Genomic DNA, 15,265 nt, shown 5'->3' on the forward strand with positions numbered 1-15,265 from the left:
GTCCGTCTCAAGTCCAAATTCTCCAAGCAGACCCAGGTGAGCAGACACCTCCCGGCGGGGGAACCCACCCACAGTGACAGACACAAGGTCCCAATCTATGGGATTTTTTCTCCTTGTCCCAGAGGCATCCTCGATTATTTCTTTCTGTTAGTCCGGCTTCCCCGGGAAGCGTCGGGACGCATGGGTGCCTGGGTTGCCTTTCTTATTTTGCCTGCCTCACCTCCTGTGCTCTTGCTCCTCGCCTGCTCCCTTTGCTCCTTTCTCGTCTGACCCTCACCTTGAAAACGGGAGCCGGAGAGGGACGAGGGAAAGAGCCAACTTCAGCCCCGCAGGCGGCTGAGATTTGGCGCCTCTGCCCCCGAAGTGGTAGGGTTTGAATATACCTGGAGGAGCAGTAGCTGCAAGGAGAAGAGAATGAGGATGGAGGGGTACTGGGGAAACGAGGAGGGGTGTGTGTGTGTGTGTGTGTGTGTGTGTGTGTGTGTGTGTGTGTGTGTGTGTGTGTGTGTGTGTGTGTGTGTGTAGAACGCAGGGAGGGGGGTTGGTGAAGTCGGGGGTTGGCGGGCTTGGGGGCTGGAGGTTAAAGAATTGCAACTCGCTGGTCAAAGCGTCCGCAAACGGCCCTGCGGAGGAATGCCTCAGCCGCTTGACCAAGCACTGTCCAGGGTTCTGAAGGCGGCAGGACTGAGCTGCCGCCGCCAGAGCAACCAGGAAGCTCCCCTCTGTTCCCTTTCTAGCAACTATGCAAAGCCAAAGGTCTGGATTTAGGGAAGTGCAGGGGTCCCTCCATTCCCTCCCTCCATCCTGGGTCGCGGGAAACAAGTTACCTCATCTGTACCCTTTCCCCCTAAACGTCTACAATAAGCTGACTTCTTGGGGTGGGGGAGGGAGGGGGGATGTACCAAAATCCGACATGCGGAGACTTTTCCAGGCGTTGCCTTAGTAACTAATATGGATTTCCTCAAGCTGGCAAATTTATATTTACTACTTGGGTAGTACGTTAGGGTCTCTTCAACCCCTCAAAGTTAAAGTAAAATGTGCACCCCTGGTTCGAGTTTATTTTGAAGTAGCGCTTCTGCCTTCATAATGAAAGAGTTTCCAAATTTCTTCTGGGGAAAAAAGTTGATCTTTTCAAATCCGGAAAGTTCTCTAAGGTCGAAAGACGCAGCTCCTTTTTTTCCCTCTTCCCTCCTCCCCCTCCAGTCAGTAATCGTGAGGGTATTTGGGGACCTGGAAGAGACTTGGAGCTGCAGGAGGGGACGGGTCGGCGAGGCTCTGCGCCTCCCGGGACGGAGGAGGATACTGGGGGCCGAACGCGCCACCTTCCGCCTTGACCAGAGCTGCCGCCCAAGCTGTCCCTCCAGCCGCTATCATGATGTCCTTCCAGCCCATATCATGAAATGCACCGGTCAACTCTTAACCAGCACTGACCCCAGAGTTTTGACACAGGTCCTGTAATAACGGAGCTTTGACTTCCTTCCTGTTTTGCCGGCAGCGTCCAGCTCACCCGAGCCACCACGACTCCCATGGTACCATTGGTCAGTTTACCTGGATGCACCAGTGAAGAAGGGGGACTCGAATACCCCTAAAGACGCCACCAGGGCGTAAAGGTGGTCGTGGAGGACCAGGAGGAGGAGGAGGAGGGGAAGGAGGCGGGGGTGCAGAAGCTGAAGTCGGACAAGCGGCGTTGGCGACGGGGGAGAAGCAGGCGTCAGGCGTCGGGTCCGCACTGTGAGCGCGCAGAGCCTGCTGGCTGGACCAGCGTGGGAACGCGGCTGGCCGGCTGTGGACGGCGTCCTCAGCATAATGGTCCGGCTCCTCTTGGTTTTCTTCCCAGCTATCTTTTTGGAGATGTCCCTTCTCCCCAGAGGCCCCGGCAGGAAACTGTTGCTGGCAGGAGCCTCGTCTCAGCGCTCAGTGGCCAGAATGGACGGAGATGTCATCATTGGGGCCCTCTTTTCAGTCCACCACCAGCCTCCGGCCGAGAAGGTCCCCGAGAGGAAGTGTGGGGAGATCAGGGAGCAGTATGGCATCCAGAGGGTGGAGGCCATGTTCCACACGTTGGATAAGATCAACGCGGACCCGGTCCTTCTGCCCAACATCACCCTGGGCAGTGAGATCCGAGATTCCTGCTGGCACTCCTCTGTGGCTCTGGAGCAGAGCATTGAGTTCATCAGGGACTCTCTGATTTCCATTCGAGACGAGAAGGACGGGCTCAACCGGTGCCTGCCTGACGGCCAGACCCTCCCCCCAGGCAGGACTAAGAAGCCCATTGCCGGCGTGATCGGCCCGGGCTCCAGCTCCGTAGCCATTCAAGTGCAGAACCTGCTCCAGCTCTTCAACATCCCCCAGATCGCATATTCCGCCACAAGCATCGACCTGAGTGACAAAACTTTGTACAAATACTTCCTGAGGGTTGTCCCTTCTGACACTTTGCAGGCAAGGGCGATGCTTGACATAGTCAAGCGTTACAATTGGACCTATGTCTCCGCGGTCCACACGGAAGGTAGGCATTGCATTTGGGGAAGAAAAGTGCACAGAAAGCCAGGGCATTGCTTGATGTGTGCTTGGGATCACAGTGTTGTTCCTGTTTATTTCTAGCACCGTGGGAAGAGCCTTTACCCTTCTCCATACATGCCCATCCAGGCATTGCCTTGCATCCTCATCCTCCTATAATTATAGTGTAGGAAAACTGTCCCATGGTGTTTCTGGGGGTAGCAGGAACCAAAAAGACACCAAACTTTCCATGAACAGTGCCCAGTTGTAGTTTTTGGACTTACATATTTGTTTGCCCTGATATTCTGAGTTTGTGTTTATTTGCCCAAGATGTTATACTACCCTTAAGTGACTGGCTATGATTTTCCAAGCTTAATAGACTAATCCAATGTGAGCAGTTAGAAAACCAAAAACCAAAAACCAAAAAGCAAACTGCTGTCCCCTAAACTGGACTTGAAAGCTTTATCTTGTCATGAACAGCTGAAGGTGCTTCTTTGTTCTGGTGTGCCCCCTTCTTACACATTTATAACTTACCTGTAAATATTGGATTAATGCAGTCATCTCCCTCAATATATCAGAAACTTATGTTTTAAATTCTGGGGTACCTTAGATACAAAGGAAAAGTAAATAATTTAAATAGTTATTATTTTTTTCCTACTTAATCAGTTAAAATTGTCCATATGCCCTCACTTTCCCCAAGAATTATCTTGTCTTATGAGCAATAGCACTGATGACCTCTTGGATTTGAATTTTGGTTTCTAGTTTGTTTGTTTGCTTTCTAACACAATGACTTTGCTTATTAGAATTTAAAGTTAGACAAATTATAAATTACTAATAAAATGATAGTAGATATCATGTTTAAAATAGCTTTTAAAAGTGAAATAGATTATACCTGAGGTTAAAAACTTTGATTTATACAGAGTCTTACAGACATGCATTCTCAAATAATTTATTATATATAGACTTTCTTTACTCTTCTCATCTTATCCTATACTGATTGTTGGATAAAATGAAACTTTTGAGTCATCTACTTTTAACTCCCTCAGGTTTATAGAGAAATTGAGACCCAGGTTACGAATTAATGTCCAGGACAATTCACGTGTATATGCTGGCATATGGAAGAGAATCTTGAAGGTATTGCTGCATTTATATTTCTTAATATCAAATTATTAACAGAAAGGCCATAGGTATGACTTCATGTTCTTTTAACTGTTATACAGTATTCAGTTACTGGTGTGAAGTCTGATACAGAAATTAAGAAACATTCTTACTGAAATGGTGATATGGTTATGTTAATGAACACTGATGCTTTAACTTTAAAGGGAGCAGAGTTTTTAGGACAAACAAAAATTGTGTAGAAATTTCAGACTTTGATTTTGGAAAAAAAAACACAACACCTTCCTGTTGCAGTGTTGTGAGTTCTAAAAACTGAATCCTATTTCTGAATCTTGATTTTTCATAGTGAACTGCCTGCCTCTTTTTCAACAAAATCACATATTACTCTTTTAAGACACAGATTTAAGTTCAGATTTTAACTCCTTACATTTTTATGGTTAATGTTAATTTCCTACATTTTTTTGTTTAGTATAGTTTCCTCCAGTGCTTAGATGGACCATCTTGAAAGCCCAAGTTAAAAATGTGTTAATTATCAGCATTAGAGCGATCTCTCTAAAAGGGAATGGCAAAAAGTAGATTGAATGTGATTTATTTAATTATTTAATAGTTCCCCCTCAAATGAGCTAGGTAATTGATTATAGATATTAAAAGTGTAAATACCTCCTTCAAGGAGAAGTAATACATCATTTTTACAAGGTAGTTTTATTTTTTATATTTTATTATGTCATTTTATTTTGGGGGTGGAGAGGAGTGGAGAAAAGATTCCCCCTCCCCCCTTCAGTATGTTTTCCAGTTGCATCCTTTTGCTAAAAATAATTGCTAATAGCGCTTTCTGACAACTAGAGTTGTCTTTTTGGAAAATTAATTGGACTTGTGTTTACAAATTATGTTGAGGAAGGGCTGATATTAAAATTCCACCCTTGTGTTAGTTTGGATTACTTTGTTCCCTTTCTGCCTTCTGACTTGGGTTGTGTGGCAAGGATAATGTCCGATAGCATTATAATAGTTGATTACAGACTAGATTGTGTTCATAGAACAGCATTAGAGCTAACTTTGGTGTCTATTTTATTACCAAGAAATGATGCCATTCACCTTGCCTTTTATATATATCTTATTTCTTCTCAAAGAGAATTTGTTTCCTCTCTTATTAGATATAATTCTGTGGAAACTAAATTGCTTTTATTTTCTTCTATCTGCAAAGAAATATAACAGTGTCCTTTGTATAAGCTCCAACTGAAAATTTATTTTTTCTGAGGTTCTGCCCTCCTGCTTCTCAGGGACCCATAGTGTACTGGCCTGCAGGCACTTTCTTGCATCATCTAGTAATTTTCCTGTCTTCAGACTGATGGGGTCACCTACTGGTGACAGTTCCCTGTCAAAAAGCAGCTAAGACCACATATCAGTGTTGTCTCTGCCATCTGGGCACTATTCAGGAAGGAAGCTAGATTGTCTGGATATTAGCAATTTGGAGTTTAGAAATTCTGGGACCTCCAGTGACCTTCACCTCTCCTTTCCAAATTAGCCATTCTCTAGTCAGTTTATCATCACAATTTCTTTTATTAGAAGTTAGCCTAGTATAGTTAACATTAAAAGTAATAGGTGACTAGATTAGCATACCTTCATTTCTATGGTTAATATTGCTTGACTTTAAAACCATAGATGGAGCATCCTATTCTTTCTAAAGTTTTATATCCCTTTATTATTTTACTTTATATTGAAGTTAAGCTTGGAGGTGTTTTCTGGTTTTGTTTTAATCAGTTAGAATTCAGTTGTTATATTCTTTTACATACTTTTCAATCTTCTACCACGTCATTTGTGCCACACTTGTCCTCTTGTCATAACTGTCAGTTTACCTGACATAAAAAGAGGATCAGTTCACATGAAGTTACCAGCAACAGGCTCTCCAGAAGATTTTTCAGGATTATTTCCTGAGAGGAGTATTGAATTAGGATCTGTCAAAGGGAGGGTACTGAAGCAACAGAGCCTTGTCCACAAAGAAAAATCGAGTGCACTTTGGAGCAAGCTGCTCACCTGGCATGTGTCTTTAAATATGCTAATCATAGAATACAAAAATAGCCTACTTCTGTGAAGAATATCTCGGCCAAGGACATTGTATTCCATCCTTCTGATAAAATGTAGATTCCCCATCAAAAAAACAAATTTATCATTTCAAAAAATTGTAGAAAACAATACTTAAAAAATAATTCTAGTTGATTAAATCAAAGCTTTGGTTGAGTCCAAAAAGAATATTCTTTGAGTTTGTAGCTTCAGAAAGTTAAGTTTTGGGGTTGAATACATTTTCATTTGTTTTAAACCCTTCTCTCTTAATATTTTGTCTCATAGTGTCAGAGAAGTATGTGATAAGGGATTTAGTGATGCTGCTGTACGCTTTTGTTTACAGTTATGTTTTCATTGTACCTTTTTTTGGACATTTTTGGACATTTGCTTACACTTTACATGAGATTGGCCTTCTTTGGCTTCTCTTTTTCTTTTTAGAAGCTTTGCTCTATTTGATATAAAACACTCTAAAAGTCTAAAGGCATCAGAGGAAAATCCTCCTAAATCATAAGAACATCAGTTAACTATTTTACTTTAGCTAATGCAATTACATATAAGAATTTTATTTCTACTAAATATCATATTTTTCTATATATGCACCAGCAACTTTCTTTATACCTTTCTTATCTCGATTCCAAACTATTTTCACAGTAAGTCACCTTAATAAATGTTCTGTTTTATCACAATATAAGGAGTAGAATGTCTTGAAAGGTTATTTAGGCCAACCAGTTAAAGATGCTTAAAACACCATTATTACATCTTTGCCCAGAAGTCGTTCCCATATGCTCTAAGTCTCCTAATTGTGATTAGGATTTCTAATGAGAGTTGGAGAATACACAACTTAAATTCAGAGGAAGAATTTCACCTATTAGTCAGTTTTTCTATTTAATGACCTGACTCCCTGAAGTTTCTATCGACTACTGGGAATCATCCAAGCAATTCGAATTTCTCTTCCACGTGATATTTATTATCAATGAACTCTCTCTCTTTTATGCTATACCTCACCAGTTCCTTCACCCATATATTGTAATTTTTAGTTCCCTTATAATCACAGATAACTCAAGTAGATCTTAGATAAGTTATTATCCAAAAGTCTTTTTAAAAATATGAGCTGATACTAGGCTACATCTCCTTTCTTTTATGCTTGGTAATTTTTAATATTGTTATTATTATTATTATTCTAAGAGTAAGACTTTGTTTTTTGTTTCCTTTTAAATGTAGAATATTTAGCTTAAATCTGCCTTATCAATAAGTTATGGGACTTTGATTATTTAATTCATCTTAGCATCCCAGCTTTGTGTCCTCAAGATTTGACTATATATGATAAAACTGAGTAAGAGAGAGTCAAATGTAAATTCCCATAGCCCATTACCAGCAAACTACTAATCTGGTGGTCACTCAGCCTGTTATGAATTACCTTGACAGTAAGTTTTTTCATTACATACTATACCACTTCATAGATAAATAAATAAATAGCATAAAAGTAGAAAAATCATCACAGCACATTTACAATTCTAATAAAAAATTTACTATCCCAAAAACTGTTTATAAGAAATTTGAAGACTTGGTCTCAGTTACTAAGTTCTTTACACTCTAAAGGGATTACAGTTTGAACACATGTAAAATGAGTAAAAACAAATTATTACAGTATAGACATTTAGAAACATGAGTTTATATGTGTTTAGCGAACACTGAAAGAAAATATTGGTGAGTGTAATTAGCTAGAAAAAAGCTGGAGAAAAGGGAATTTTGATTCGTTTTTTAATATGGCATTTGTAAAAGATAAAAGCAGTAGTAAGAATGTCCCCATGGGGAATAAAATAAGCAGGTCTTCTTGGCTGGAGTGGAGAGTGTGGGCCGGGAACTAATAATAAAGATAGCAACTCAAATGTGGGTTCTTATATTCTGTGATTCAATGACTATTTATCTATATGAAGGATAAATAATGGAGAATCTTGAAGCATGAGCCAAAGAGTTTTGATTTCAAGAAAGAAATGTCAAAGCAGAGTTTGATATGATTCAAAGATAGTTAAAAGAAAGTGAATTCTTACTGAAATGTGTAGGGAAGCTGCATTGGATGGGGAGGGAGAAAACTAGCCATGAAAGTTTATGTTTGTAGAATTCTAGGTACTAGGCTGTTAAAATAATTAGGAAGAATAAAAGTACTTCAAAGGAATACTTTATAGGAGAATTCGATGTGCCAAAGAGTTAGAGACAAAGAGTCAAAGATATCTTCAGTTTTGCAATCCTGAAGGGCCAGGAGAATTTTGGTGTAATTAACAGGCCTGCAATAAGTAGGTTTTAAAATCACGATTCTTTATGTTTAAACAACATGGACTTAGATTTAATATGTTCAACTTGCTGTGAACTTTGGCCAAGAGCACATACATTACTAGCAAGAGTGGGTGTCTGGACAGAATAAATCCAGGCACAGTCATAAGTTACCCTATTTGTGATTTAAAAACAGTGTTCGCATCCTACCTTGTTTACCGAGAACCTTGATTCTCTTGACTGACTAACCTGGGTACTTGAGAGTTGACTTCTTTAAACTCCAACCTTTTACACTTTAAACATGTTACAAGGTAGTCTTTGCAAATTATATTATATAGTTCCCTGGCATCTTTTAAAGAGAGTGCTGAATTTAATAGGAACTTTTCTTGAATATACGAAGTAATCGTTGTGAATGTCAACTGTTACTTATGCTGGGATACAGTGGTAATCTTGAAGCCTGTTGAAAAATATAAAGCCACTCACTCTTATCAAAAATGGCCCAGATTGTCATACTTTTGAGTTTGTCTTTGTTATTTTTTTCTATATTGACTAGACTTATTAAGCCATTTTCTAAGTTAGTTAATCAGTATTTAGTTAACAGGTTCTATGTACAAAGGATTAAGGTGAAATACAAAGATGAAAAAATGAGACACCTTTATTATTTTGAGAAATCTTGAACTCTTCTTGATTCTTCTGCCATACCATCAATCACCCTGTGACTTCATTTGCTTTCGCACAAAGTTTACAGCAGCTGGCCTGCATCGGGTAGATGGTGATGACAACTTCTATTCTGTGTTTCTATCATGTGGCTTTGCAGTTGCCATTCCTCTATAAACACTACAAGTTTTTCTCCTGGTGGTCTATGGAGCTAATATATAATGATGGTTTTATGGATTTTTAATAACTTTCTGGGAGGTGGCTGGAGTGGTGTCATCATAAAGAAATTTGTCAGAAGCCATATTTTCAGCAAAGACCACAGAGGGCTGGGAAACCATGGCTGAGGACACAGTAGTTTAGTAAGCACCTACAATCACTGAAAAAATCAGCTCATAGTGCATGCTGTTCTGACATTATTTTGGAAGCAACATCTCAGTAGGAGAGGTTGTCAGTTTTCAGAGAAGCTGTAGTTGAAAATCGGAGTCAGGCTGAGACATAAAGTCTTGTCAAAATGATGTAGCTGTCTTATCCATCAAAGAGCTATCATTAGATTTTAAACTTATGTAGAAATATTTATGTACTTTATGTGTGCAAGTTCTACTAATTTTCATGCTTAATTGTCTTCTATAAATGTCTACATTTTTAATTTTCATGAAAAATTATAATTTTAATTTTCTTCAGTCTCATGGGAAGTTTTGCTTTCTTAAACTTAAGGCATTGTGGTACCAAATACCAGCATTAATGTTTTTATGAAGAGTGTTGGCTCAAGCAGAAACTTGGTGATCAGAAATGATCATTTATCAATTTTATGATCATCTATTTTAGTTACTTCATGGCCAATAAATTGAAGATTCAAGGCAATATCTAAATGATTCAGATAAAAGCCTTAATTGGCAATTGAAGGACAAGGAGATTTTGGGGAGCATTTCTTTTTTCGCCAAGTAACTTATTTTGCTTTCTAATGAAGACATGACCATTTATTCATTGATAAATTCATGCATCTGCTATGTATCAGACATTGGTCTTGGCACTAGGAACACATAAATTAAAATAATAATAATAGTTATTATTATTTCATTACTGTTATTATTATTGTCCTCAAGGGTCCTATAGTCTGTTGGAAGAGACATAGAAATATATAGGTAGTTAAAGGCTTATGGGTTACAGAAAGTACATTTAATCACTTGAAAGAAAAAATGCATAAAAGACTATGGGAAATAATATACATTCATCTCAGTTTTATTTATAAAATGGGAATGATAATCACTACCATGTTATTTACTCACAGCAGTGTTTCAGAGAACAAGGAAACAGTATGTATAACTAGCTTTCATTTGCTTTTGTTAAACTGCCATCAGTTAGCCCTTCTTAGCTGATGAAAGTTGAACACATACATGAAATCAGTTAATAAGGTGAAGACTTTTGAATCTAAAACTTAGTAACATAAAATAAAAATGCAATTCATGGTTAAGATAAAAGTTCAGCTTGTGCTATAGGTTTCATGTTGCAAATGAGAAAACAAAGGCCCGGGAAAATAAAATGACCTGCCTAAGACCATAACATTCATTAGTAACAAAGCCAGGACTTATTCAAATTTGCGTTAGATACTTTCCTAACCCAAGGATCTATTGATTGTTTATTTTTATTTAATTTTATTTTTTTTACATCTTTATTGGAGTATAATTGCTTTACAATGGTGTGTTAGTTCTGTTTTATAACAAACTGAATCAGTTATACATATACATATGCTCCCATATCTCTTCCCTCTTGCGTCTCCCTCCCTCCTACCCTCCCTATCCCACCCCTCTAGGTGGTCACAAAGCACCAGCTGATCTCCCTGTGCTATGCGGCTGCTTCCCACTAGCTATTTGTTTTACGTTTGGTAGTGTATATATGTCCATGCCACTCTCTCGCTTTGTCACAGCTTACCCTTCCCCCTCCCCATATCCTCAAGTCTATTCTCTAGTAGGTCTGTGTCTTTATTCCTGTCTTACCCCTAGGTTCTTCATGACATTTTTTTTTCTTAAATTCCATATATATGTGTTAGCATACGGTATTTGTTTTTCTCTTTCTGACTTACTTCACTCTGTATGACAGACTCTAGGCTCTATTCACCTCATTACAAATAGCTCAATTTCGTTTCTTTTTATGGCTGAGTAATATTCCATTGTATATATGTGCCACATCTTCTTTATCCATTCATCCGATGATGGACACTTAGGTTGTTTCCATCTCTGGGCTATTGTAAATAGAGCTGCAATGAACATTGTGGTACATGACTCTTTTTGAATTATGGTTTTCTCAGGGTATACGCCCAGTAGTGGGATTGCTGGGTCGTATGGTAGTTTTATTTTTAGTTTTTTAAGGCACCTCCATACTGTTCTCCATAGTGGCTGTACCAATTCACATTCCCACCAGCAGTGCAAGAGTGTTCCCTTTTCTCCACACCCTCTCCAGCATTTATTGTTTCTAGATTTTTTGATGATGGCCGTTCTGACTGGTGTGAGATGATATCTCATTGTAGTTTTGATTTACATTTCTCTAATGATTAATGATGTTGAGCATTCTTTCATGTGTTTGTTGGCAGTCTGTATATCTTCTTTGGAGAAATGTCTATTTAGGTCTTCTGCCCACTTTTGGATTGGGTTGTTTGTTTCTTCGTTATTGAGCTGCATGAGCTGCTTATAAATTTTGGAGATTAATCCTTTGTCAGTTGCTTCATTTGCAAATATTTTTTCCCATTCTGAGGGTTGTCTTTTGGTGTTGTTTATGGTTTCCTTTGCTGTGCAAAAGCTTTTAAGTTTCATTAGGTCCCATTTGTTTATTTGTGTTTTTATTTCCATTTCTCTAGGAGGTGGGTCAAAAAGGATCTTGCTGTGATTTATGTCATAGAGTGTTCTGCCTATGTTTTCCTCTAAGAGTTTGATTGTTTATTTTTAAATCACATGGGCCACCCACATACATTCCTCTCTCCTGTGAGGTAGGTTTATATCATCTGGCCCAGCTTTGTTCTTCCCAACATTGCTGCAGTCATTTAGCAGCTTGCAGGAGACTCTTCTGTCACTGAAAACTCATTCTCACTGCTGAGAGTCTTCCTTTCAGTACTCTTGCGTGATTCCAGCATTCATGTGTGTGACCCATTGATACCTACCCTCATAGGTCATTGATCTCAACTCTGTGTCCTTCACCTTCACTTCAGCAGCCCATGCACTCTGTCCACAGTCTGGCACCTTGAACTCACCAAGAACTCATAGCTCAAATCTCTTAAACACCAAAAAGCCCTTGAACAATACAAGCCTATTTAACTTCTCTTGCTTCCAACTCACCTGCTCTCCACATTCCCGTGGAAAGTCTGCGTCAAGCATTTTCTCATTTGATCTGATTCTTCCCTGGATTTGAGCAACTCTACCTCTATATTTGTGCTTGTTACCAACTTGAAATAAAGGTCCTTTCTCAGAGAAAATGAATTTCCAGCTTAAAGTGTCTACTCCACATGAAACTGTAGTTGAGGAGATTATAAATATGTCATTTCCCCCCCAGCTCCTTCAGTGCAGAAAAATAAAGACTGCAGAGGAGGACTTTTTTTTTTTTTTTTTTAAAGAAACGAAGGAAGGAACCATTCTATCCCTGTGAGGTCTGTGGTCAAGAGTGGGAGATCACATTCACTCAGACAGCTCTGTGGTACCATCTCTATAACAAGTAACCAGGGGTGCTGAATAGTGGATAAGGATGCGAAAATTAAAAAAGGATGGGCAGGGGTGGATTCCAGGGGTCAGGGATAGGACTGACCCAAAATTTCATGGAATCAGCCATATTTAGAGAGCCATCAAGGTAAAAATGTCCAAAAACAGCCGCTTAAGGTTATTGTGCACATGAAATGAGACAGTTCTGTGTATAGAGCTCAATAAGTGTCAGATCTCATTATGCTTACCAGGCCACTGTAACCTTAAATAAGAAGATGTCCTTAGTGCAGGAGAGCGTGTATGAAGTAAATACAGGAACGTCTTGGGGTGAGAGTGTGCAAATAAAGAGAGAAGGGGTATATCTTGCTAATTTGCTAACTCTGAGCAGCACATTCGGCTTCTTTCCTCTTCCTTCATAACAATTGCATCCCTAGCAAGTGGCTCTAAGTGAAAGCTCTTTGGTTGTATAGCTTATTCTGCAATTATTGCTGGATACACTGAGGCAGTTTCCTCTGTTCTTTTTGGTACTCTAACACATTATATAATCTGTACATTATAAACGGTAGAACAAAAAATATCAATAGACAAATTGCGGACAGTATGTTCAAGAGGAGAAACTGTTTACAGTAGAATTTAACAGGTGATTCGAGGATATTGAAACAGTAGAAACAAATTACAATAAACAAATAATATCACCTTTTCCTGGATAAATAAATATACAATGTATATTTTCACTTTTTGGTCAACAGGTTGACCACTGTTGGGAAAAAAGACCATTTCAAATTTCTCTTTTAATTAAGTAAATGTTAGTGAGCATATTCTCTGGGTCAGGCCCTCTGCTATGTCATTGATGACCAGAGATAGATGAACTATAGATAATCCCTCTATCAGGAAGCTCACCATATGGTGATTACCATTCAGTTTGATAAGTACAACCATAGGAGTAGGTATGGATTAGAGAGGTGACAGACGGAGGTGTGACCAGCTTTCTCTGGGCCAGGGAAAGAAGTGAGGAAAACCACATAGAAGCTTCCAAAGGAGGTGACATTTGAAGTTCACTTCATTAGAAGAATCAGAGGAGGACACAGAGAAGTGTAAAAATATTGATGTATAAAACTAAGTATGTTCAGGAAACTCTAAATATATCACTAATTCTGGAATATATGTTCAGGGAAAGGAGTGGGGAAGGATCAAACTGAAAATGCAGGAAAGACTGAGGTCATGAATGGACAGACTTGACAAGCCAAGGAATTTAGATTCAATTTTGTAAGTTTGGTAAGCCAGTGAAGGATTTTAAACAGGGAGGAAACATGATCAGATTTATATATTGGAAAGGACATCCTGAAAACTTTGGCGAGGACAGATTAAGAAAAGGTGTCAGTTTAGAAGTTAGCACACAAGTTGACAGGCCATTGGTAGTTGGGGGAGTGATGGAGAAAAAGCAGTTTAATCAACTTATTCAAGATATAATAAGAGCTTTACTAAAGGAAGTGTCAAAGGGAATGGACGGGTAAGAATGGATTTGACAGCCATTTAGTAGGGAAATTAGGATTTAGTGACTGATTGGCTCTGAGGATCAAGGAGAATGTCTAGAATGACTCCCGTGTTTCCATTTTATACAACTAAATAGGGAATAAAAAGAGGAAGCACAGATTGGGAAAACATGAGTTTGAGACTTGTTCAGTATGAGGTATCTATGGGACAATAAAGTTGAGTCATCTCATGGGCCAAATATCTGAAAAGGGAGGTAGATTTGAGATTTGTCAGCAAATGGCTGTGGCTAATACCACAGGAGCAGATGAAACTGCCAAGGGAGAGAATATAGAGTGAAGAGAAGAGAGCTAAGGGCAGAACTTTGAGGAAGTTTAAAATGAGGAAGAGGATCCAGAAAAAGGATGGAGAAGGAACAGTTAGAAAACTAGAAGGAGAAAGAGGAAGAACTAGGAGAGAACCAGACATCACTGAAGCCAAGGGAGGAGAAAGTTTCAAGAAGAAAACGGTGACAAATATCACTGAGCTGACAGGGAGGGGAGGGTTACTGAAACAGTGCTCCATACCAGTAGCCTCTACTTCCTCTTAGCTTCTGCCCTTCAAGAATCCTTTAATTTCTAAACCCATTGGAAGGGCAGAGGCCAGGAGGAAGTGGAGGCTGCAGGTATACAGCATTGTTCCCAGAGACTGAGAAGGGAAATTGAGAGATAGGATGGTACCTAGACAGAAATGCACTTCCAAGTGAAAACATTCTCTGGGATGCAAAAGACTTAAGCAGTTTTAAAGGATGATGGAAAAGAATGGTAGAAAAGGAAAGTTTGAAGATAATTGATGAAGCAAAGTTGCGGAGGAGGCAAGAAGAAATCATGGCTGGGCCACACGAATGGGAGAAGTCCTTCCCCTGGGTGATGGTACTGTTAAGTTTGGAGAAGGAGAGAAAAGAAGGGGCAACCTTTGTTTTCTCAATTATTCAATGAGGCAGATGGAAAGGGATAGGGAGTAGGTCAAACACAAGTAGAGCAAATTTTTAGAGGACCCAATTGTTACTGGAAACTATGAATTTCTAGTAGTGTCAGTTTTATACTGTTTTGATATTCTTTCCAGTAGTGTATAGGCCACAGATACAAGGGAGGAGTCTCAGCTTTCATAGCAGTTCATTAACTTGGCCACCTGCTAGCCCAATGTCCAAAACACCAGAATATTTCTCTAGTTAATTATGTAGGATACCAGGTGATCACCAGAGATCATAGCCTAGAATTATCCTTTATCCATCTCCTGTCACAAGGCCAGATGAGGGAATTGTAACTTAAAAATATTGTCTAAGAGATCGCTATCAACCACTTTGCATAAATTAGGTTTCCAGAATACCAAATACCTAACTCTATTTACTCTTCCTAAAGAATTGCATTTTCTAAATTGCATTTTAATACTGTCCCTTTTCATTTCTTAAAGGTCAGAACAAGGATTGGAAATGTAAATAATGCTTTATAATT

At 39.2% G+C, this 15,265-nt stretch overlaps 1 protein-coding gene across 2 annotated transcripts in view; it reads left to right on the plus strand.

Annotated features, from left to right (window-relative positions):
* Positions 1 to 633: 633 nt before the first annotated feature.
* GRM1 (glutamate metabotropic receptor 1) overlaps positions 634 to 15,265 on the plus strand; it is a gene marked incomplete at both ends in the record, with an annotated part of 358,531 nt that continues 343,899 nt past the window's right edge. The window contains 2 exons of one of the 2 annotated variants that reach the window (XM_082668595.1): positions 634 to 878; positions 1,496 to 2,506. In XM_082668595.1, coding sequence (XP_082524721.1) covers positions 1,807 to 2,506 — 700 coding nt within the window. Of the gene's footprint in view, positions 879 to 1,495; positions 2,507 to 15,265 lie in introns of those variants that run through there. The other variant, XM_082668596.1, reaches the window with a different exon arrangement.

The sequence above is a fragment of the Grampus griseus genome (assembly GCF_964374135.1).
Source record: "Grampus griseus genome assembly, chromosome: 13".
NCBI classification, from domain to species: Eukaryota; Metazoa; Chordata; class Mammalia; order Artiodactyla; family Delphinidae; genus Grampus; species Grampus griseus.